The following is a 25567-nucleotide window of genomic DNA, read 5'->3' on the forward strand; positions in this document are numbered from 1 at the left end:
TGCGTGAGCTATATGACACCATCAGTGGGCAACAAACGGCCCATCCCGACGTTTTTTTTATTGTTGCTGGGGATTTCAATCATGCGAACCTGAAAACTGTAGCCCCAAAGTTTTATCAACATGTGAACTTTGCCACGAGAGGTAAAAACATGCTGGACTTATGTTACACCAACATCCGAGACTCATACAAAGCCAGCCCTCGCCCCCATCTAGGATACTCAGACCATCTCTGTGTACTGCTCGTTCCAGCGTACAGGCCAGTGCTGAAACGCTCCAGGCCAGAACAAAAGATCATCAGAGTCTGGCCGGAAGGAGCCGTTGCAGCCCTGCAGGACTGCTTCGAGTGCACAGATTGGGACGTGTTTAAGGAAGCAGCCACCTACGATCAGCAAACATGCTTGGACGAATACACAGACTCTGTGACTGGGTACATTGAGAAGTGTATCGAGGATGTCACTGTTGAAAAGACTGTAACTACACGCGCCAATCAGAAGCCGTGGCTGACAGCAGAGATCTGTGCCCTACTTAGGGCAAGAGATGCTGCCTTCAGGTCAGGAGATGGAAGGCTCCTTCGATCAGCAAGGGCTCAGCTCTCCAAGGCCATCAGGAAAGCGAAACGTATGTATGCGCAGAAGATACACAACCACTTCTGTGACGCTAAGGACTCCAGACGTATGTGGCAGGGTATCCAGGCCCTAACAGACTACAAAGTCACAACACAGGTCAACAACAACGACGCCCACCTTCCAGATAAGTTAAACAACTTCTATGCACGGTTTGAAGCCATGAACAGCATGCAGGCATACAAGTCCATACCCACCCCTGAAGAGCAGGCGCTGCATCTGGACCCAGCTGACGTGAGGAGGACACTATCCAGAGTCGACCCACGCAAAGCCGCAGGTCCGGATAACATACCAGGAAGAGTGCTCAGGGACTGTGCTGACCAGCTAACAGGTGTTCTTACAGACATCTATAACATCTCCCTGAGCCAGGCTGTGGTCCCTGCAAGCTTTAAAAAGACCATCATCATTCCGGTGCCGAAGAAGTCAGCAGCGACATGTCTCAATGACTACCGCCCTGTAGCGCTGACTCCCATCACGATGAAGTGCTTCGAGCGTCTGGTCAAGAGACATATTCAATCTTTACTCCCCACCTCACTGGACCCCCTGCAGTTTGCATACCGTCCCAACCGCACTACTGACGATGCCATCTCCTACACACTGCACTCAGCTTTATCACATCTGGACACTAAGGATGCATATATCAGAATGCTGTTCATCGATTTCAGCTCCGCATTTAATACCATCATCCCCCAGCAGCTAGTAAGGAAACTCTCACTACTGGGCCTCAGCACCCCCACCTGCAACTGGATTCTGGACTTCCTGACAGAGAGAGCACAGTCCGTGCGCATCGGCAGCAGAACATCAGGTCCCATCACGCTGAGCACAGGTGCCCCTCAAGGTTGCGTACTCAGCCCACTGCTGTTCACGCCACTCACCCATGACTGCACCACCAAGTTTGAATCCAACCTTATTATTAAGTTCGCCGATGACACAACGGTAGTTGGCCTCATCAGCGGTGACAACGAAGCACGATACAGAGAGGAGGTGGAATTACTGTTAGGTTGGTGCCACAACAACAACTTATCTCTTAATGTGGATAAAACACAGGAGATGGTTGTTGACTTCCACAGAAGGCAAGCTGACCATCTTCCCCTGTTCATTAGTGGCTCAGAGGTGGAGAGAGTCAGAAGCACCAAATTTCTTGGTCTGCATATTTCTGACGACCTCACCTGGTCTATCAACACCAGCACTGTAATGAAGAAGGCACAACAACGCCTGCACTTTCTGCGGAGACTGAAGAGAGCCAGGCTCCCGCCATCCATCCTCACCATCTTTTACAGAGGAACTGTGGAGAACATCCTGACCTACTGTATCTCTGTGTGGTTTGGAAACTGTAAAGCACACGAACGAAAGTCCCTGCAGCACATAGTGAGGACAGCTGAAAAGATCATAGGGGTCTCCCTACCACCCATCCAAGACATCTTTCAGTCACGCTGTGTGCGCAGAGCTTCTGCCATTATAAAAGACCCCTCCCATCCCTCACACAGTGTGTTTGTCCCTTTACCATATGGTAGGAGGTTATGCAGCATCAGGACTCGCACTGCAAGATTCTGTAATAGTTTTTTCCCTCAAGCTGTCAGAGCCCTGAATGCCAGGGTGCCATTCATCATCTCATTGCCATAAATTGCCGCCTTCGAATTGCCGAATTGTATGGGAAAATGTGTTCATTTGTCTCTGTATGTTGTTTACTTCTAATGTTATGCCACTTTCTATATCATTTTTTTATTTTTCGGGTTCCGGTCGGGTGCAGCAAAGGGTTAAAAAGAACCCTTTGGGACATTATTTCAGCTTGGTACCCAATCTAATCTTAAAATAGACACTTGAATGATAAAGAAATAACAGGTTGTGGAAAAAAAATCACTCTATGCGCTTGAGAAAACGAAAAAATAGTTGATCCTCTACACATCTTTGGCCATTTTTGTCCAGAAATAAGGTCAATATGTTGTCAAATGTCAAAAATAACCATTCCATTGAATTCCTGGGGTCAGAATTGTATGGGAAAATGTGTTCATTTGTCTTAGTTAAAAGTTCTCTTGTTAAAAAAGAACCCTTTGGGACATTATTTCAGCTTGGTACCTGGCAGATTCTGAAAATAGACACTTTAAGGATTTAAAAAAATCAGGTGGCATAAAAAAAGGGGTGCGCGTGGACCCCTATTTCCATCTACAAAGTTTATCCTTCTAGTACAGAGCTTGTTGATGTGGCTCAGGCTCTGACAACAAATATCCCTTTTTAAAGGAGTAAGGATCTGTCACTGGCTTTTATGGATGGAAAATTAGTTTGAAGTACAAAATGGCAAACTACCGCACCAGACTAAGGAGCATTATCTGCCCTGAGTTGAGCATCAACGCTGTAAAAGAAAAGCGAGGTGCCATGAGTCATGGACCTAACCAGGTAAAGAAGCCACGGAAAGCAGAAGTCAACTATTGTCCTGATTACCCTGCAGGCGAATCTAAAGAGAGCCTCAAGGAAGAAAGGAAAGCACTTATATTGGAGGTGAAAAAGAAGAACAACCAACAGCTAATCAAAAGTAAAATGGAAAGAACCTTTGCCTATAGAAGACAGGAATTTGTTAAAGATATGCCCTTCATAGTAGAGTTCAAAAACAGATGGCCAGCCCTGTTTTCTGAGAGCCAGGTATTATTCATCATCTGTATTTAATTTAAATATGTGGAATTAATGTCTAAATACTGTATTTGGGTATAAAACAAATTAGCACATATTTAATTGACAAAGGTTTGGAGGCAATGTGGTAAGAATCCATGCATGTGGTTGTTCTACTCTATATTACAATGCACATTACACATACATCCATATAAAATGGTTACAGATACATTGAACCACCAACTAAAAACATTTAGCCAAAAGCAAACACATGTTCCCTCTACACCAGGGGTGTCAAACTCAAGTTACAGAGAGGGCCAAAATTAAGAGCTGGTACTGAGGGCCAAACAGTCTCAAAATGCTGTCTTAATATTATTATGGGCATCATCACCCATATTATATGGACAATCATTGCAGAAATGGACAAGGTATGTGTTTTGGGTGTATTTTGGGCTCTGACCCCTGGGGGTTTAACATTTGCTCTAAACATAATTATGCCTTTTTTTTTTTTATGGTCTTTAACCTTTCTATGGAAAGATACATTATTTGCAAATACCATGATCCACAAATACTACACTATTTACAAATAATGATTTGCTATCCACAAATACAAAATTCAATGATTTGCACAAATAGATGTATTTCTGTAAATGTTTGTAATTTATAAAAAGGATAGTTTATATTTTGTGCACATTTATCATGAAATGTCAGTTGTACATCTGCTTGTGAAGTGTTGAATCTGCTTTTCTGAATTGCCTGATGCACTTGTTCATTCGTCCATGCAATAACGTATATTTTAGTTCAAACTGAACAATACTGCCTCCTTCAAGGTGTCAGTGGTATAAGCTTGAGAAACACTTGAGCTATTTGTGTAAATCGTGGCTCACTAAACAGTGAAATGATTTTCTCAAAATGATGTCCTTAAAAGGAATGAGTGTGTATCAGGCAATTGACAAATGCAGATTCAACACCACAAGCTGAACTGCAGATTTACAACTGACATTTCATGAAAATTGCACAAATAAAATCAATCAATTAAAAGCATGGTAGAATAAGGTCATACGGCAGTTTCCTCAAATAAAATGTTCAAAATCAGTTGTTGGTTTCCCACAGAATCCCAGTGTTGAAGTACGACGGACATGCATCCTAAAGGCGTTGTGCGTCTACTTAAATGAAAAGCCTGACAGCCTTATTAAGGAGTACTGGGAAAGTTGCATTCTTTGTCAATCATAGACAAATTGATACAGAAAATATGTATTTTTTTACATTTTAATTTCACAAACCTGTGAATTGAAATGTGTTGTGTAGGCTAAGAACATCCATGTTATGCTATATTGATTTTTGCCAATGTTGGCAATATATCAAATTTTCAACAAAAAAAAAAAATATATGATGGTTAATAGGATTAATCAAAGAAAAACTTAATGGACAACAATTTCTACATTAGTATATAACATTTTGTAAAGTTAAGCCAAATAAATAAAAATCTGCCTTATTTAAACAAACAGGCAAAATAATAAGCAAATATACTTCTTGGGAATGAGTATTGTGTTCTCTAATTGTAAACTTAACATCTTTTGGGTTTGTTACTAGTGTCATAGATGCATAATTAACAAGGGGTCTCTTTCTTTGTCATAGGCTATTGGGTTTAAATCTTATTTAGCGAATAGGAAGCACTGCACAAGAATTAAGAGCATTATGTCTTCGTTTTTAGACTGCTCAGTTGGGGTACCACAAGGCTCCATTTTGGGCCCTCTCTTGTTCAGTGTTTATATAAATGATCTTCCAGCTATTTGTCCTGAAGTTCACGTACAAATGTACACCGATGACGCCGTGATATATTTATTTATGTACATTTATTAGAGGATCAACCCCATGAGATGAAACATCTCGTTTTCATGGGGGTCCTCAGGATCATGTCCAAACAACAAAAAACAGCAAAACAACAGAGTAGATACAATCAAATAAGACAAAAAAGTCATAACAATAATAAAATAATAATACAACAACAACAAAAAAAATAAATAAATAAAAAAAAATAAATAAAAAAAAAAAAATAAATAAATAAACACACGCACTCACACACTTTCACACGCACCACACGGACACACACGCCCGCCCGCACTCACACACACACAAGCTCTCACTATCCCCACCCATCACAGATAGACATTCATATACTGAATAAAAACATACATAACATGACAATATCAATGCTAAATCTGAAATGCTAGAAACATAGACAAATATTCTGAAGATGTGTTAACAAAGCAGTTCGGAACATAGGAAAAGAAGTAAGCGAACGAATGGATGCAGGAAGGCTGTTCCAGTCACGAGGGGCTCTAAAACAGAAAGCATATTTCCCAATTTCTCTCTTAACTCTAGGGACAGTAAAGAAGATCTGTTCGTTGTGACGAAGGCTATAATGTGAACTGTAAGGCACTAAATATTGTGATAAATAATATGGATATTGAAAGTAAATACATTTAAAAATGAGCTGAAGCCAATGATATTGTCTTCTGGCTGAGGGTGCAAGCCAGGACAGCTGTTCATACATCACACAATGATGTGTCCTATAGGGGCAGCGTAGAACAAAACGGCACAGGCTGTTGTATACCACATCAAGAGAGTGTAGACAAGAGGCAGTAGTGTTGGCATATATAATATCTGCATAGTCCAGAATAGGTAGCAACAACTGAGAGACTATCCTTTTCCTAACCTGAAAATTAAAGCAATCTATTGAATGATATAATGTTTTAAGACGAAAACTAAGTTTGTTGTTCAGCGCGTGTACATGAGCTTTGAATGAAAGATCAGTTTCTAGCCAAACACCGAGATATTTAAATTTTTCGGTTGGTTGTAAAGGAGAAGAATCAAGAAAATGCAAATTAAGATTATTTCTATCTTTCTTCTGAAAAAGCATACAGTATGATTTTGATTTATTCAGCAGGAGTTTATTAAATGACAGCCACTGCTGTACAGAATCAAAGTCATGTTGTAAAGTATAATTTATGTCGGGAATATTTGGTTTGGAGCAATATATAATTGTATCATCTGCATAAAGATGAATGTCACATTCTGAACAACATTGTGGCAAGTCATTAATAAAAATGGAAAATAACAAAGGCCCAAGTGAAGAACCTTGGGGAATACCTTCCCCATGTCCATGCAAAATTAAAAATATATGTCCATGCAAAATTAAGTCTGAAAGCAGCAGCTGTGCTCCAGGGAGCGATGGAAAAAAATTCAGATTGGATGGTGCAATCATGCATGACACTAAATTTTAGCAAAACTGTCAGCACGTTTTTTTCAATAAGGAATACTTCTCACTCTGCGCCGGAAATTATTGTAAAAGAAACAAGAATTCACGAAGCAGAGTCTGTCAAGTATTTAGGCGTAGTGTTGGACAGGACACTGTCGTTTAAAAAGCATGTTTCAAAACTGATAAAATCAGTAAAATTTTATTTATTGCAGTTCAGATATATTCGCCCGCAAATGAGCACAGATGCAGCCAAGCTTTATATGCATGCGATGATTTTGTCACATTTTACATATTGCATCACAAATTGGTCTCTATCAACCAACTCTGCGTTACAGCCGCTCCAAAGCTTGAACAAACAGGCACTCAAAATTTTAGATAAAAAACCTGTTTCATACCACTACTGTAAAATTGTGAAGAAATATAAATTATTAACGTTTGAAAATTTCGTTTTGTTTTCGAATGTCAGTTTAGTATATACAATTTTTCATGATTTGGCACCACAGCCCCTGAGAATGTTTGTGAAATCGTGTGAAGAGGCAGGACTTCAACGCGAGCCTCTTCCAGAGGAGACTGTTATGTCAACTTTAGGTCCTCTACCTTTGGACAGAATTGCTTCTCTGTGAAAGCTGCAGGGATGTGGAACTCGTTGCCTTTAACTATGCGAGAGAGTAGCACCTTGCAACAGTTTAAACTTAACCTGAAGAAGTGGTTGAAAGACAGTCAGATTTGTGATCATTAGCACAAAACTGGTTAATTGGGGTATTGTTAAAAATGTAAGAAGGTACATTTAAAAGGGAACTGTAAATAGTTGTAAATACTGCAGGTATTGCAATTGCATGTTTGTTGAGATGATCCTTTTGCAGGTGTTTTATCTGTATTTTGTATTGTGAATGGACTCATCAGTGGGAATGCTCATTGTCCACTGTATTAACCTGCTGTCACTTTGCCTCTGTCCAGGGACTACAGATGAAAATTAGATTTTAGCTATCTCTGGTCTGTGCAACACATTTGTTGTGCAATGCCCCTGTCAAATAAACAAATACATAAATAAAAAACACAAATGGATAACATTAGCAAAGCTTATTTCTGTTTAATAAATTGAACTTAATCAGGTCATGTTAGTTCAAGCTATAGTCATTAAATTCAAGACAATAATTTACATTTATTCAAAATAATTGTGTGATGTACCATTTAACTAACACAGTTATGAACGATTTACTTAAAACATTATGTTAAAATGAATTGTATATTACCTTTTCCATTTAAGCAACTAAGTTTTGTGGGACCGGTTGACAAAACTTTATTAATTAAATACAACATTTCGTTTCCAAGAGTGCACTCTAAAAAAATGCTATGTTGGCTTTAACTTTTTTATGTCAACAGTTTGCTTTAATTGAATTTTTTTATGTCAACAGGTTCCACGTTGGATTTATGTAACATTATTTATTTCAATTAACTTAAGTTAATAAGGTTAATCCAATGCCGCTTAGTTGAATAAGGTTAACAGTCTTAATTTTGTCCAAAACAATTAAGTTAATTAAGTTCAATTATCCTAAAATTAATATTTTTACATTCAACCAAAACAAATATTCATGCAACAATGATGGGTATGACATACCTGACACAAATCCTTGGTACGTAGTCTGGGTCACTATCGGAACTCCAGGCTTCCTCTTGGTAATCCTCTGCCAAATATAACAGGTCCTCTGGGACCTGGTCTGGACAGCTTGTGGTGTCCTCGTCTGGACAGCTTATGGTGTCCTCACAGTCTATACTACACAAAGTGTAAAGAAAAAAAAACTAATAATCTGGTATGCTTTGACCAACGTGAGATCTCCCTGAAAAATACACAACCACAATTACTTACGTGGCATTCCTAAGGTCATTGAAGACATTCTCGTCGATTGTATGTGCAGTGACTGTGGCCTCATTCAGATCAACTGATGACATTCTAGAAAAGACATGAAAACAGTATCAGACTATGCCCTGGGAATACAGCAGGGGTGTAAAACAAACATAGCTATGTGTGTGATGCTGCAGTGGCCAATGACAATGTGTGTGATAGCAATATTCATGCGCCATGATATTTTACAAAAGTTGTCTTTATGACAGCAGGTAGTGAAATAGCGTTGTGTTTTTCAAAGAGCCCTATCCAGTGTGTTGAACAACATTAGAAAGTAAAGTGCACATCCATAAGAAAGGAGGGAGATATTTTGTGTTCCTGCAACCAGGATAAACTTGAGTTCATCACAAAATTACTCATCAATGAACCATCAAAGCAAGCTCAGTCGACAACAAACAAGATAAGGAACCAAGGGCTTGTAGTTATTTTGTACACACCTCACTTCCAACTGTTCAATCACTGATAAAGTGCTCCTGTCCATATCTTCCACTCCCTCGATGGCAAACTCATCTCTGTTCCCCAGCACCACCAACACAAATAGAAAAAAAGAGAGATTATCACATAATTACAGTATGCATAGCAAAAATGTGGACAGTAATCAATGACAAATTGTCTCACCGTCCGGACAAAGACTGGGAGCCAATGCTAGATAATTGTGGCGGGGAAGGTCTCCTGGTCCCAGCCCTGAATGGCGTGGAGGTACATTTGTCCTTATCGTAGCAGTGGCGGCAAGAAAGTGAAATGATCGTTAGAAAATAAAATGACTGAGCACTTACAGCTTTAGGTTAGCGGGTGATTTGTGTGGGCATAAAGGCAAGTCAAAGTAGTCACTTCAAACAAAGTGTAGTTTTACTGATATTTCATTCAAAGCGTAATGTCGCCAAGTTAGATAAATGCTTTCATAGAAACGGTCATGCAGAAAAAGAGAAACATTACCAGAAACGCACTATAAAACCTTTCGCCAGCTGAAGTTATAACTTTAGCTTCCATACAAGGTAATAGCAAGATAACGTTAGCTTCGTGTTTCCTAGTGAGCATAAATAATGGCTCTGTCGTAAACAAATTTAGTCAAAGTTGTCAATAGCCTATAAATGAACATTCAATTTCATAACAAACAGTGGGTGAAAACAATCATTCACACAAACTGTCGCCCTACTGTGAGTTTGCTTGATCATTTACAGTAGAGATCGAGCGCTAGCTGCTAGAAACCTATATGTTGTATTCACCAAGGTTAGCGCTGACTACATAGTTCTAGCTAATTATATCCAAACTGGAAAACCAAAAAAACTAACAAACTGGATTTACCTGTCCAATAAAAACAGAGCCACCTGCATGTCGGATTGGAAGCCCTTCTGCCGGCGGAGTTCTCGCCACCCCTTGACATCTTTTCCAATGTAAATTCGGGACTTTGCACGTTCCTTCGTTTTTGTTTTTCTAGAACATGCTCATGCTTCTCCACTCCCCACACACCCCTTCATGTGCACGCGCACTAACCCCACCCCCAAATCATTCTTGTCGATTATTGGCTGGAACACTGTTTGTTATGTTTCATGGTCCAGGCTGGGCCAGTTTGTTTTTCTTGCCGTTTGTGGAGCCTGGGCTGTCTACAGAGACCACGTTTTTTTTGTGTGTGTGTGTGTTCAGGCGACAGGCAGCTAGCGGATAGTGAGGAGATGTTTGCTGTATGTGACAAAAAAAAAAAGGGCCTAAAAAACGTGTGACATCGCTTAGAGCACCTTTAACATACTGTACTGTTTATTACTGTAAAGAACTGTACAATTAACAGTAAATTACTGGCATCAGTGTTGCCAGTATTTTACTATAAAAAAGCATGGTAAGGTCTAACAGTGACCTCTGAAAGGTACTGAGGAGCAAGATTTTTTAACACTTTGTATACTAACAACAACATTTTTAATTTAGTATGGTATGGCCAGTGCAATGAACATAAAATGGGTGTAAGGTGGTCCCGTTTGCGAGTACCCGTGAGCAAAAGGGCAGCAGCGTTTTTGACCAGTTGGAGTCTGTGAATAGATGAGACAGGCAGCCCATGGTACAGTGAATTGAAGTAATCAAGCCGTGATGAAATAAAAGCATGAATTACAGTACAATCTCAAAACTCTTCCTACTTAGGAAGGGTTTAACTTTCGCTAATCTTCTAAGGTGGTAAAAGCTGGAACTGACAACAGCATTGATTTGTTTGTTCAGCTTTAGGCCACTATCCAGAATAAAAGGACAACAACTGACTTCAGCCACAGCCTAAGATGAAATCAACTCACATTCTCATTCCGCCCCGGAACATGAACCGGGTTGGACAACCTTGTGTCTGTGTCAGTTTGTAATCTTTATACCCAGAATAAAATCTGCTCTGAAGCAGAATAGCCATACAGCGTAGGTTACCATTGCGATGAAAAACCAATCCATCTTCTTGAACACAAAAAAAAAACAGAATAGACAAGTGACCTATTTTATGAAGCCGGTTTCAGTGGCTAGTGCTGCAGGTAAGAGTTTAGTTTAGTTTGAATTTAGTTTGCTTTTTAGTTTAGTGCCTTTAGCCCCATTGCACCCTACATATTTACATGTAAAAAGAGAAAAATATTCATAATCAGTTCAGCCATTATACAGTCGGTGTGAGTGAGGTCATTGCTGTGGATTCATTATTTCTCTCTGATGTTGGTGGTAAGCTGTGAGCTGACTGGATTATCAGTCGTGGGATTGTTATTCTCACGCAGATGTCCTGCGCTCCAGCGCTCGCTGCTAATCTCAGCCAGAGCGGGCACACGTTCCTCAGCCCCTGCCCTCAATAATAAAGATTGTTTTTTAGTTTTACATGTGAGAGAGAAATAGGAAAAAAGTAGAATCATTGTCCTAACTGCATCCTGTTATGTAACAAGAGTAATAAAATGTTGTCATCTTAAGCCCATCATACCTTCTGGCACTGCCTATAGAATACATATGAATATTATAAGCAGATCCTTTTTCTGACTCTAAGCCTGATCCTAAACCTTGACATTAGATAGTGTTTTAATATAAACACTAATATAATTGTTTATTATTTTCTTTATTAAATAATAATTTAAGTTTAGCACACAGCACGAAGAAAAAGAAAGATGGCTATGCAGCATGATTGTTGTAGTCTCCAATTGTACAATTTTAGCACTAATGGTTTTCAATCACTATTACACTTTTGTACATAGTAAAGTTGAGTGTTTTACTGTATGGCTTACATTCTAACAGCACCACTTATTTTTAAATGAGAGATGATAACAGCACCTGCAACCCATAAAACTTCCTGGACTGGATCTTATCCATCAAAAATCATGAACTGGTGAAGACTGGGCGTTCAAAATAGAGTCCTCGCCCCTCCACGCTGGGAAAAATGACTCGTAATTGTGAGACAAATGAGTTGTAATTGTAACAAAAAAAAATCTACATTTTCAACAAATAAATCTACGTTTAGTACTTTACTTAAATATTTTCAATCAGCGGGTGACAGGACTGAATTTGCATTGCTGGCAACCCAAACAAACTAAAAAAGGTAAGAATGACATTAAATGTGAGCAGTTTAATAGTGTGATGCTTTAAATGTCGCCAGATATGCAATGATAAATCTAAATGTTTGTTTTATTTATAAATACTCCTAAATTGGCCTTGAATTACATGGTTTAGGTAACGATTTCGCACCCGCGTTTTTCGTTTTCTGTGATAGTTTTCTGTAAGTAATTGGCTATACATTATTATGTTTTATCTCCTCAGGATTAAGCATGTGAGTTAATGGATTAATTTGGATTGTACAGCTGCATTTTAGTTTGTTGTTATTTGGACGTTCAATATGCGTTGAAAATGTGAAAACTTACACATATGACTGAACGGTTGGAATGGCGGAGACGTGTCTGGAGTTTGGGGAATGTGCCATGCGGTAATAGCTTCATTTTTAAGGAGTTTGACATCCACATTGAGTGCATTTATGACCAACGTCCTTCTCCGTCATAAATCTTGTCCGTCAGAGGCCAATGGCACCGAAAAAGGTAAAAAATACATTAAATACAAGCGGACAAAAGATGATATTACAAAGATACATGTTTATTTTATTAGCTGGTTTTACATAAATTCTCCCTGTATTGCACCCGCGTGCATTTCATTAGCTGAAATCGGCTAATCAACAACTTCCCGAGATGTTAATGCGACGTGTCAGAGTTTAGGGAACATGCCCATGCGGCAATCTCTGCTTTAATGCCATAATTTTAAGGAGTTTGACGTCAAAATTGTGTTCTTATTTATGACCAGGCACTATAAGCAAGGGACAGAACTTCTCCGTAAGAGACCAACTGCACTGAGAAAAGTAAGAATCACATTAAATATGCAAGGTTGTCAAAATTATCACACACACACTTCTTTTTTTTTTTTTTTTTTTTGGTTGGTTGGTTGGTTGGTTTTGGTTTTTGCACTGCTGTTACTCCATAGGAGCTGGATGAAGAAGATGCCTTGCAGATCAAAGAAGACATCACTTCCCAAGTTCTGAAGATTGTCGCCATCAGCAAGGGTGCCAATGACCCCAGTCCCACTGGGGATTGTCATTGAAGGAGCAGAAGCACTTACAGATGTCTCAGATGTCCCCCAAGCATGTGCCTTCCTTATGGGTCTTGTATATGCTTTGAACCTGAGGTACTTTAAAGCCTAAAGTATATGGGTGATGTAATTTTCGTCATCAGGAGGTTTCACGGATGTCCGCACACCCCGTCCGCATACAGCCCACGCGCAGGCGTGTCAGTACAACTTTCAAAGTATACTCAACCGCGGTGCGCGTAGAATAGTGCATGTGCAAGAAACACAGAAGAGACAAAAGTCACAGCAATTGTGCTGCGCATGTGTCAAACATCCACGCTTGAGTATGCCTTGAAAACTGTGCGGACACGACTGCACACGAGATGCGTCCGGACGCGGAAATTGAAGTATACCTGGACGTTAAGGAACTCAAATACACTTTTAAAGTTTTTTGGAAGACCTTTTTGGAGCTGGACATCGGTAATCTCTCTTCAAAGGTTCACAATTTAAAAAGTTTATTGTTTAAAACCCTCCCAAATATATATATTTTTTTTAACAGAATTCAAAATTGTTCACAGACTTCAAGTGTTCAGGTTGAATGTGCCTTCCTTACGTGAATCGTTTATTCTTTAAAGTTGCTCTAAGCGATGTCACACGTTTTTTTTCCTCACTATCCGCTAGCTGCCTATCCCCTGAACACACTGTAAAAAAAGCGTGGTCTCTGTAGACAGCCCAGGCTCCACAAATGGCAACAAAAACAAACTGGCCCAGTCTGGACCACGAAACATAACAAACAGTGTTCCAGCCAATAACCGACAAGAATGATTTGGGGGTGGGGGTTGGGGGGGTTAGTGTGCATGCACATGAAGGGGGGTGTGGGGAATGGAGGAGAGAGAAGCATGAAGAGGGAAGTTAGCTAGAGGAGAGATGTCCTAGACAACGACTAACGTTAGAATTTTATATTCTTGAGAATTTTTAGATGGCTGATAGACAACCAAAGAGACGACGTTCTGATGAACAAATAGCAAAGAAGAGGGTAAAGGAGAAGGAACGCGCAAAGTCCCAAATTTACATCAGAAAAGCCTGTTTCAGGAAGCACGGAAGGGAGGGGGAGGGGGAGGGGGAGGGGGAGGGGACGGGACAATACTTCGAACATCAACAAGAAGTGACGTCACATAACATCGCTTAGAGCACCTTTAATACTGAGATAAAGAAAGAAATGGAATATACCTTAGAGGTTTTGGGACTGTTTCTTTAAAAGTGTTTTAAATGCACAGATTTTGTTGCGGATGAGCTCGTTTGTCGTTCCAAACCTGTACGACTTTAGTTCATTTTCAGAACACGAATAAAGATATTTTGAGTTAAATATGGCAGATTTCCAGAACCTGGAAGCGCTGGACTGTGTTTACTACGCAAACAGCATAAGAGTGTTTGACTTGAATAAAGTCATTATTATTTTTATTTTTTTTTGCACACAAAAAGTATCCTTGTCGCTTCATAACATTACATTTGAACCACTGGAGTCACATTAGACTATTTTAACGATGTCTTTACTACCTTTCTGGGCCTTGGAAGTTTCAGTGAAGGGAGGGTCAGAAAGCTCTCTGATTTCATCAAAAATAATGTCGCCACAAGGGGTCACCAAACAATTATTAAATGATCAAAACAGTAATTTTGGTGAAAGACACAACATTTATAGTAAAAAAATGTTTTAACCATGTTACATCAATAGTTGTCAATAATACATCAACATAGTATGCTTTACAGTGCAGAAACACTTCCGAGCGAGGTTTTCAAAGGGATGTTCAGAACCTCTCCACTTATCCTAAAAAGGTAATACTTCTTTTTCAAATCTATCAGGATTTGCTATGATTTCTGTAACATTTAGGGCAATGACTATTTATACTATTTAAACTTAGTGCAGATAGCTTACCTTGTTGGCAAAGTATCCAGGTAACTGAAACCACTTTCATGTCTCTCATATCACACCTCCAACTTGCACTCTCACTCTTCCCCCATAAAAACTCAGCTGCCACATCTTGTTAGTAACTGTATTCAAAATGTTGTTGCAAGGCTGATTGTTTTGTACTTTTTTTTCTTAACAGAAGCTTTAAAATTATTTACAGAAAGAATAAAAAATAATTTCAACTCAAATCTATGTTTCATGCAAACATATTTATTTATTTGGTAAGTAGCCAACTATTAAGCGGGATAGTAGTGACAGTGACAGGACATCACCAAGTTTATTTTGTAAAAATGACCAGCTTACAATGCATTTTTTTTTACATTTTAAATTATTTCAATGGAATAACATGTATTGGTGGATTGTGCATATGGGATGTGAGTGATTAATAATATTATTTGCTGGTAGACTTTAGCTGCAAACAATAAGGCTGAAAGTTTCATATCAGAGTTACAGAGGACTGAGCAAATAACAGGACTACCATCCCAATTCTGCTGTGCCACCCTTGAGCTCTTTGTACAGAAGAGCTGAACATGCAGGGGGATTTTCCCACACCCCTAATTTCTTTGAAAGACACTAATCACAATTTGACATTGCTTTCAGACCTCACTTGTAGTTTTGTTAGCAACCAGAAGGTGGCGCACAGATCATGTTTAGGAGCACGTTACACATATAATCTCAGCACTGCAATCTTTTTCTGGAGTTCAGTCAGTAAATCACATCTGTGAAAGTGTGAGCTTTAGCTTTTGAATTTAACCACATGTATGAGTTGACAGAGATCATGAGATAAAGGACCGACCAGCTATAAATGGATGGAGGCTATTACAAGTGACAAAGTCTGTTGTTGTAAAACATTATCTCCCGGTTTCACAGTCAAAGGCTTAAATCTAGTCCCAAATTAAAATGCATATTTGAGCTGATTTAACTGAAAGCAACATGCGGTGACATATCTTAAAATATGCCAGAGCCATTGATTTGTCTCAAGATGCACAGCTGGCTTAATCCTGGCTTAATCTAAGCCTTGTCTGTGAATCCAGGCCTAGGTACTAGCGATAACACTTCATCTGTGCATACAGGGCTCTGAGTACAATTCAGAATTTCTACTTGCCAGTATTTACACAAGCACAAGGATATTGCCATCTTTGGGGGGACAAATTGGACAAACATTTAATGTGTCACAGAAATCCACGTTTTCATAAAAAACATGATCAGTGAACTTAAAATGACAACACAGCAGAGAAAGTTTAACCTTCATCCTTGTCTGTAACACATCTTTCCCTCGCGGTTCGAAATGACCTGAAGCCCTAAAATTATACTTAATTTTTTTTGTCCAGAAAGCTTATTTTATATCATTTTGATCATATTTTTTTAATTTTGAATGCATTTTTTTTGGAGATTTTTTTTATTTTATTTACCTTTAAATGACTAGATTTGATCAATAAACAATAAATGAATAGTAATTTAAGCACATTCCTCACATTCATTCAACTTAAATTCAAAATAACTCACAATTTCATGCATAACCCTTTTAATTCAGCTCAAAATATCTTACATTGGGAGTCTTTGAAGACCTCCTGTGGAAAATAATAATATAAGATGATGTTTCATGACTCTACTCGCTCTATATGGAGCAAATGAGCTGTTCTGCTGGGTCTTAACGTCAGTTTTTCTTCAGTATGCATTCAGATACACATGTAGACATTACAATATATATATATTATTTTTTGGCAAAGTTTTAGCATTTTTAGTTTGAATTTTGAGCATTTTTAGGTTTTTCTATGTGTCCTGAAGCATTCCTCGCATTCCATTCATTCCTAAGGGGGTCAAATTGATCCGCAAAGGAAGGAATTGTTACTTTTTTAAATTTCAACCACAAAACGAATCCATTAAAAAAAATGTTTTTGTATATTCGTGGTTCAAGTGCGATAAAAGTCCTAGGGTCTTGGAGCCCTCTGATGAACACTCAATTAAAAAAAATAAAAAAATGTAAAGATTTGAAATGAAAGGAAGTTAGTGAGCGTTCCATCAGTTGTCCCAAATCAGCTGTCCCTCACACTGACTCTAGGTCATCCAAATAGTTGAGCTCTAGTATATGACCGTCTACAAACTGTTTTTCACAAGAATTCATTCCAAAGCTGAATTACAAAAAGTGATCAGTTGAGTTGTTTCTGCAGTTCTGCGGTCAGTTTTTCTTCGTAACCTATTTTTTAATGACATGATTGTCATCGTGATTTGAGGCAGACCTGGTCGAACCTGTTTGACAAGTTTAGTGAGGCAGTTTAATCAGTGCTTTAAGTTCCCTCATATAAACCTAACCAACCCACATTAGCCCTCTCTGTCTGCCCAGACAAAGTCTCCTCATCTCCTCAGTATTTTTGCATTCCCCCCCCCCTTCTCATTCTTTTAAGAACATGTTTGATACTTTCTGCCTCCTTTATCTCCCCCGTCTCTGTCTGTGTATTTGTGTGTGTGTGTCTGTGTGTGTGAGAGAGAGAGAGAGAGAGAGAGAGAGAGAGAGAGAGAGAGAGAGAGAGAGAGAGAGAGAGAGAGCATGTGTGTGTCAGAGAGAGAGAGAGAGAGCTTGATTCCTTGGTTTCTTTTGAAAAGCAAGGACACAATGGGGTCTTTCTCAGATGGGTTCTGTCTCCATTAAAGACCCTGGGAACACTGCACGGACCCCTCAACCTCCTCTTAAAGGGCCAGAGAACTCTCCATCCAAAACAACCTGAGAGCGCAACAACAATCCCATGCGTTTTCATGGGAAAAAGTAGGAATCAATTATTCATGAAGGGTGCGTGAAGCCCACCTACACTCTCCCTGAGTTCGCCCAAACAAACTTCACCCATATTTATCATCTTTCCCGAGCCCTGTATGAACATGCTGTACACTCTTACCCGCAGACATAACCACGAGAGCGACATAACAAACTAGAAAACAAGAGATTATACACACAGAGACAGTCTACTTTTATACTCAATGTGATTGAAGTTTAAATGTCCTCACTTGAGCAAAGATCATCAAAACATCATATTCTTAAAGTGATTCATGAATTTTTGGAATATTTTCTCTAGATTGAACAGGTTTTACACAAATATACACAACCAGTTACAAGATTAGATGATGTATTATTATTAGTCCAGTCAAGTGTACAAGTCAAGTCACCTTTATTTATATAGCGCTTTTTACAATACTGACTGTTTCAAAGCAGCTTTACAGTGATAACAGGAAAATAATGCAACAAAGTTTGTTTCGGGTGTAGCTACAGCAGATCTAGATCAATAGATCAGATTACTGTCTTACACATTTGAGTACTATTAAAATCATTAAAACTATAAAATAACACATGTGGGATTTAGCCTACATAGTGATAATTTGCCTTGAGTGTGGACTATCTTTCAGCCAAACTTTAACTTTAGTCATTGCATAAAACGACTCACCCTTAGACAATCTCAGTAAGATTTAAAGTTAGTGTGTCCGTAGGTTTAGTCGAGTCTGCTATAGGTGAAGGGGGTTGTTGTGTATTGGAGCACTGAGAGGGAGGGCGAGATGGAGGAGGAGGAGGGGAGGAGAACGACAGAATGGACAAAAGTTGAGTGGAGGAATGTGAGTTTGTCTGAAGGGGAATAAAGGCGTCCTGATGGGAGAGAGTTTTGGAGGCAAAGGGAAAATCTGACAAAAATACGCGTCGTGATTCCAAAAATAACAACTCTGACTGGCTGGAAAACTCTGGAGCGCTTTTTTGGTTTTGGCTTCACGCGCTTCAGTAGCTTACTTCACGTTCAGGATTACTAAAACTTTTTTAGCTTTAAATAAATAAATACATAAAAAAAAGTTTACGCTGCTTTTGGAAACAGATTTTGATGACAATTTTGGGGACGACCTGACAGCTTCTATTTTGAACTTGAGGATTCGAGTTTTCCTCTGTTCTCTCTTCTGAAACTTTTTGAAGTTGAATAAGGAATCTGCCAGAATCGCTCATCTGTGGGAAGTTGAAGCGCTGGAGCGCTGGAGCGATGCGATGATGATGATGCGATCTGAGTCCACCGTCACTGAGTCCCACACGACACCGAACCCGAACCCGAAACCAGACAAAAGAATGACCGGGTCGAACCTTTTCACTCTGTTACTCTTGCTAGTGTTGCGCCTCGGGTCCGCGGAGCATGTGTCAGGTACGAGATTTGTGGATTCAAAACTTTTTCAAGTAATGCATTAACGTTTCAAAGGTTTCCTGAGCTTCACCCTGATTTAATATTAGTAGGATAATCGTTAAACAGTGGTATGAAAAATTATTCGGACACTATAGTTAGTCTTTAAACATGTTTGAATGTCATTAGAAAACAAGAGTTAAGGATGAAGATAGAGTATTGTGAGGCTTTTTATTTGAACATGTTCGTAGTTAAATATAAACTACATGTCTACATATGTGGTTACTTTGCAGAGGGGAACGTTTTAGTCACTAAAAATGGCCAAAGTAAAATGCAAATATTTGCAGTTCAGACAAATGAATACAGTTTTAAGAAATGATATTGGGACTAAAGTGTCCAAAAACTTTTTGGGGCCCATACAGCATCTTTTAGATCTCATATTGACAGAAACAAATAAACAGTGAAAGATGCTTGACAACATAGGCCTATGTAGTTCACTCTGAACTCATGTATGCACTTTGCTTTATTTATGTCACACCGGTTTTGCTCAGTGGCTAGTTTTAGAAGTTTGTGTGATATTATTATAATTGTTTAAATTTTCAAAACAATGGGTCTGTTTTCATCTGACAGAACAAAGCTAAATCCTACATTGAAGGAGGGGCCTGAGGTATATCTTGAGACAAGAATATCTTATAGACTTGAGGGTGGGCTCTTTTGACTTAGTAAGGTTTGTAAGAAACCACCCCCTAACAACACCCTAACAATAACATTGCATGACCTTAGCAACTAGCCATCCTAGCAACCACACTGCATCATGTGTGACTTTTGCACAACCAAGCATCATTCACATTTTCCTCAGGATCTGTAAAAGCTGATTGCAACACGGTCTTTCACAAGATAATGGGTTTGAGTGTTTACCAGATACAAACTTAGAGTTGTTTCAAGTTGTCTATGAGTGGCCCTTATGTGTGCTGTTAAATTGAGCGAAGAATCTGAGTCTGCAAGATCGGACACTTGTCAGACTCTCCCATCAAATCTCCCAGACTGTGAAGACGGGCAGCCTAAACATGCAGCGTGGATAATGTGGGGAAGTGGGGACCGGTGAGGGATTTCAGAAAGAATGTGACTCAGGGGCCATGCTGAATCAGACAGGGGAAATGATGGATTGGGTTTGGGGCAAAGGGACGGATGAGGGGATGAATTGAATGAAGAATGGAATAAAAAGCCACAAGTGAAAACATAAAGGAGGAAAGAAAAAGAGATTTGTGTTAGACTGGGCCGGTAATGGAGAGGGGTGCTCTCCTGCAGGTTAGTAGTTGTCTTTGACAGGTTTTTACTGATGAGAGAAACACCATGACATTTTACAAGACTGTACAATATAGTGTTATGGAGGAAGTGTTATAATGAAAAATGCAAGTCAAAATGAAATCAAAATTGGCCCTATTTTCTTGCTTATTGCATTCATTTTGTCAACTTTTAGGAGTACACTGTGTATAGATTACATATAGTTGGCCTTAAAGGAGAACTCCGGTCAATTTTAACATTGAGCTCATTTTTTTGTAAATTTGGAGTGCTGTCAATACAGAGAACAACGACAAAAATCGGTGTTGCCTACACCGTGTTATCCTCTTTTTAAAATTTGCACCCTGTTGACTTAAATGGGGCAAGTTTTAAACCTGTTTTTAGCCTCTTAACATCCTTGATGTGTCATTACAAGTGCACAGCCAATGTGAGTGATTCCTTCAGAGTGAACACGAGTGAATCTGACTGCAGTAGATGTGAAAGATATGAATAAAAATGATGTTATTTCAGCCAGCGCACATACCTGTATTTTCTTCCTGTTTTTCGGTTGAAGTCCAAAGTAATCGATTGTCGAGTTCACACGCATAGGTTTAGTTACCTATGATCATGCGCGTGAACTCGACAATCGATTACTATGGACTTCGACCGAAAACAGGAAGAAAATACAGGTATGTGCGTTGTGCGCTGGCTGAAATAACATCATTTTTATTCATATCTTTCACATCTACTGCAGTCAGATTCACTCGTGTTCACTCTGAAGGAATCACTCACATTAGCTGTGCACTTGTAATGACACATCAAGGATGTTAAGAGGCTAAAAGCAGGTTTAAAACTTGCCCCATTGAAGTCAACAGGGTGCAAATTTTAAAAAGAGGATAACACGGTGTAGGCAACACCGATTTTTGTCGTTGTTCTCTGTATTGACAGCACTCCAAATTTACAAAAAAATTAGCTTAATGTTAAAATTGACTGGAGTTCTCCTTTAAACCTAACAGATATGTCATGACATGGACTAAAAGATACAATTTTGACAAACTCAACTGATCATTGCAGAACTGCCATATACAGGACACTTTTCACAATACAATCTGTTCTAACCGGAAAGACTCTTCTTGTTGAATAGTCAAGAATACAGAAGTTTCTTCTTGATGAACTAACAGTTTCTTTCGAAAAATATGCAACATCAGGAAAAGTACATCAGGACATCAGGAAGAGAGAGAGAAGAAAGAGAGTTGAAGTTAGAGTTGACTGCCCACTTTCAGGCCATCATAAAAGGAGAGATGGTAAAAAGAACTAGTGAAGCTAAAAGCCACTAGGCTATAGCAATATATATAAAAACTAGCTATGACAGGAGGGTTTTAGTGGGCCTCATTTTAAACATCAACTTGGGACTCGCATCTCTGAGTGTGTGTGTGTGAGTGTGTGTTCTCCTAAACCTTCACTGAAAGATTGTCTGTGTCAACATGTTGTCCAGCCCATTCATATTTGAACAGACTCCAGATGCATTGTAAGGAAATTTGTTAAACTAAAAAAAAAAAAAAATCCTTTAACTTAAATTTGTACAAATTTGTGTTTCTTTTGAGTGTGCCCCTGAATGTGAAGTCAGTCCTTTTTCTTGTTGTTGAGAAAGTAGGCCCACATAGAAGAGGGATGGTTGTGTTAGTGCTTTGAATGCCATATCCGACTGGGTGAAATAATTTTCATAGGGTCAAAGGTTAAAGGGTCAGGGCAGTGTCTGACAGCTTTGAAAATCCAAAACTTTAGTTATTAACACTTTCCCCACCATTGATGGAAATTTCAGTCATTTGTGAGAAAACGCTTCCCCGCGATCTAGCTTTCCGTGTTTTCACTGTTATTCGGTAGGGGGTGCTATTACGCATCTTCTGAAAGAGCGCTGAATCTCCGGATCAAAACACAGGCGGGATGTGAGAACAAGCGATAGCAAATGTAAGCAGATGCATATGTAAAATAACGCGATCATCAACATTAAACAGCATATAAATCAAAACTGCGTAATGTTACTGAACGAAATGTCGACCCAGGATGAGCTCTAGGACTGTGAAGCTTTGAGGGTGTTGATGGACTCGATCTACTCCATCTGTGTTTGATCATCGTTCTGAATCTGATCTGGATGTAGTTTTTTGCTAAAAATGTTGCTTTTTTTATGAAACTCATACCCACATTCAAATGTTGATAAAAAATGAATGCATGAAGCTAGAATAAAATGTTTCTTTTTTTTTTTAAAGCAGAGTCTGTTCTTTCTTTTTGATATACTGCATGTTTAGATATTCATACAACAAAATATTCTGGGGGCCATGAAAATTTCATGAAAAAGATCAAAAAGCGGTGGCTGGCAACTTTTTTTTTTTTTTTTAAATCGCTGGCGGGGAAAGAGTTAAGCCGGAAGGAATTCGGAATGAGTTGCATCATCCGAAGCTAAACTACATGGATCTGGCTGGATTACATGCCTCTGGTATCTCTCAGGCTTCAGCTGCAGAGCTTGTTATCCACTCCATGCTGACAAAAGAATTTAAAACACTCCAGTTCTTCAGGCAGATGGGCATGCATGGAGCCAGTGGAAAGTGGACCACCATGGCCAAGCTGATGTGTGACAGAGAGCTGATTTGCAGTCTTGCCGTCTTATTTTGTTGTGTTTTTGAATGCCTCGCCTGCAAAATCAGTTCACAGACATAACCCACTGGCATTGAAAAGGAAGTTTGTCTGATAAGTTTGTGTGATGTTCACTTGGATTGAGAGACAACGAGGTAAAAAAACCCCCTTAGATTTAAATGGAAGGGCCTGAGCCATAGCATTGACACTCTGGGGTGAACTCATAGTAACCCCTAAGAAGAAGGGTGTTTTTTTAGCCCATGTCCTGGACTCAACACACCTGATTCAGCTTATCGGTGACACTACAAGATAGGTGTGCTAGATAAGGACCAGGGCAGGGAAACACTGAGCCCCACAGAGAAACAGCCTAAAAATACTTACAACACCTTAGCCACCGCATACCAATGACCCTAGCAAGAACCGCGCAACGTTTTCTTCAGGGAATGTAAACAGCTAGTTTTTTTTTTAATAAAGTCATGATGATTTTATTTTTTTACCTTCTGATGGATGGACCCTTTCAATATGATAACCAGCTCTTCAAACATCAGCAAATTGCATGTCCAAAACAGCACCATGTTTTTGTGGTCATTTACCACTGTAGTGCTTTGACGTACTTTGGAGCACCATGTAAAAGTCTTGCCGTGGCAATTATTTAGCACTATGGTATATTTCAAATTACAAAAAATTTGCTTAATTTATCTTACTCTTCAAAACTAACACAGGTTGTGTAAGCTGAAGTGATGGACTTGACTTTACCTCTGACTTAATGATTTTTCCATGGTCTTCCTGCACTGCGCAGGGCTGAGTTTCGTGGAGAGCCCTGGGAATGTGACTTCCTCTCTGGGGAAGGCAGTGGAGGTTCAGTGCGTCCTGCGAGCAGACGGGGTGGACCATGGACCGCTGGACGTGATCTGGCTGAGGGAGGGACAACCGCTGGACTTGGCTGAGCTCAACCAGATGCAGGTCCCCGTAGATGAAAACAGCTGGCTGGTTATCAGTGAACTCAAGTAGGAATGCCGTCTTTACCGTGCATATCTGTTTCTTTTGGACATTTACACTGCCATTCAAGTGAATTGGTTTTTCTGTTTCCTCTGTCCATGATTGGTGTTGGCACCATTACTTTTATAACTAGCGTGTTGCGTATTATTGCCTGATAAAAAGACTGAATTACGTTAAACCCTGAATTTTTGGACAGTAACTTGATAGTTACAGTACACAGAAAAATATTTTGCTTATTAGAAAAAGCAACTATGGTCTTATTCTATAAATTCTAAAAGTAATATATTACTTTACTTGCTACTTCTGAATGTAATCTCATTACATCAATTTTTTTTTTTTTTTTAACAACCTTGTGCTTTCTCTAAAGCTGATTGGTACAACAGCTCATGGGTCCAATCCCCATGAACACACATACTGATCAAACTGAAACCTTTTTAGTGTTTGCCAAATGAATACATCAAAATGTCAGATTAAAAGCATCCACTTTCTGCTTACAGGATAGAGGAGGTAACGCTCTCAGATATGGGCTCCTATCAGTGTGCGGTTTACTTTGATTCAGAGGAGACATTATCCGATGAGGGGCACATCCAAGTAGAAGGTATTATCTTTCTTTAGTGTATGTTACTTAAAATGCAATGTTCTCTTTAAATTCACATGGGCTTTGTGATGGGAATATATGTGCAGAGAGGTGGAAACAAGCTTTGGGAGTCTGGCCTGGGTTGAGACTAACAATAGACTGTACTGTTGGGAACTCCTCTATTGCACATTATTGATACATTTATAGATTTTCAATCTCTCTATTTTCTCCTTCAGGTCTCCCTCATTTCTCAGTTGAACCGCACCATTTGTCAGTAGTGGCTAATGTAGGGCTGAGTCTGCACTGTGAGGCTCATGGTCCTCCTGAACCTGTGCGGGTCATCTGGCTACAGGACGGGGCTCCTCTCAATAACCTGGATGACCCGATATCACTGTCGCCCTCAACACTCCACCTCTCAGGTATTTATCTATCTTGACTCAACTGTATACTGTTATTTACAACTTGGCTTTCCTAGCAACAAATTCCTTGTCGCTGTCTGGCGGAAACCTTCTGTTCCTATATCTCGTCTTTTTTTTCATAATCAGTGCTTATTGATCACCCTTGATGTCTGTCTGTGAGTTTTGCAAATATTTAACCAATGAAATGTTGATAAAACTTCGAAGCTCCACCTCTGTTTTGAATGACGTGCCACAGACAGTTTGAGCAGTTTCTGCACCAACAATGCAAGGGTAAATACAGAACTGATAAAGCATTTACTTTACACAAACACTGTGCATATAAAGGCAAAATGTTAATGTATTTGAGGAGCAGAGATGAGCGTCTTAGGCTAGCATTTGCTGTCTAGTCATAGCCAGTGTTGGGGAAAGTTACGACTGAAAGTAATGCATTACAATATTGTGTTATTATCTAAAAAAAGTATCTAATCGCACTAGTTACTTTTTTATGGAAAGTAATGCATTGCGTTACTTTTTCTCATCTGGGCTGGGCTTGCTTGTATGTTTTCAATGCCAAAAAAACAAAAAACAAATAAGCCTCAGGCTGAATGAAACACAGATTCACACCTGTGCAGTAGAGGG

General features: G+C 39.3%; 1 protein-coding gene and 1 long non-coding RNA gene across 2 annotated transcripts in view; both read left to right on the forward strand.

Annotated features, from left to right (window-relative positions):
- LOC307166921 overlaps positions 1–25567 on the forward strand; it is a 293883-nt gene that overhangs the window by 173202 nt on the left and 95114 nt on the right. The window lies entirely within an intron of this gene.
- axl (AXL receptor tyrosine kinase) overlaps positions 18426–25567 on the forward strand; it is a 48185-nt gene continuing 41043 nt past the window's right edge. The window contains exons 1-4 of the mRNA XM_079885644.1: positions 18426–19066; positions 23754–23961; positions 24451–24551; positions 24767–24949. Of these exons, the coding sequence (XP_079741770.1) occupies positions 18916–19066; positions 23754–23961; positions 24451–24551; positions 24767–24949 (643 nt within the window). The 5' untranslated portion in view covers positions 18426–18915. The remainder of the gene's footprint in view (positions 19067–23753; positions 23962–24450; positions 24552–24766; positions 24950–25567) is intronic.

Source organism: Squalius cephalus (assembly GCF_949319135.1).
Source record: "Squalius cephalus genome assembly, chromosome: 11".
Classification (NCBI taxonomy): domain Eukaryota; kingdom Metazoa; phylum Chordata; class Actinopteri; order Cypriniformes; family Leuciscidae; genus Squalius; species Squalius cephalus.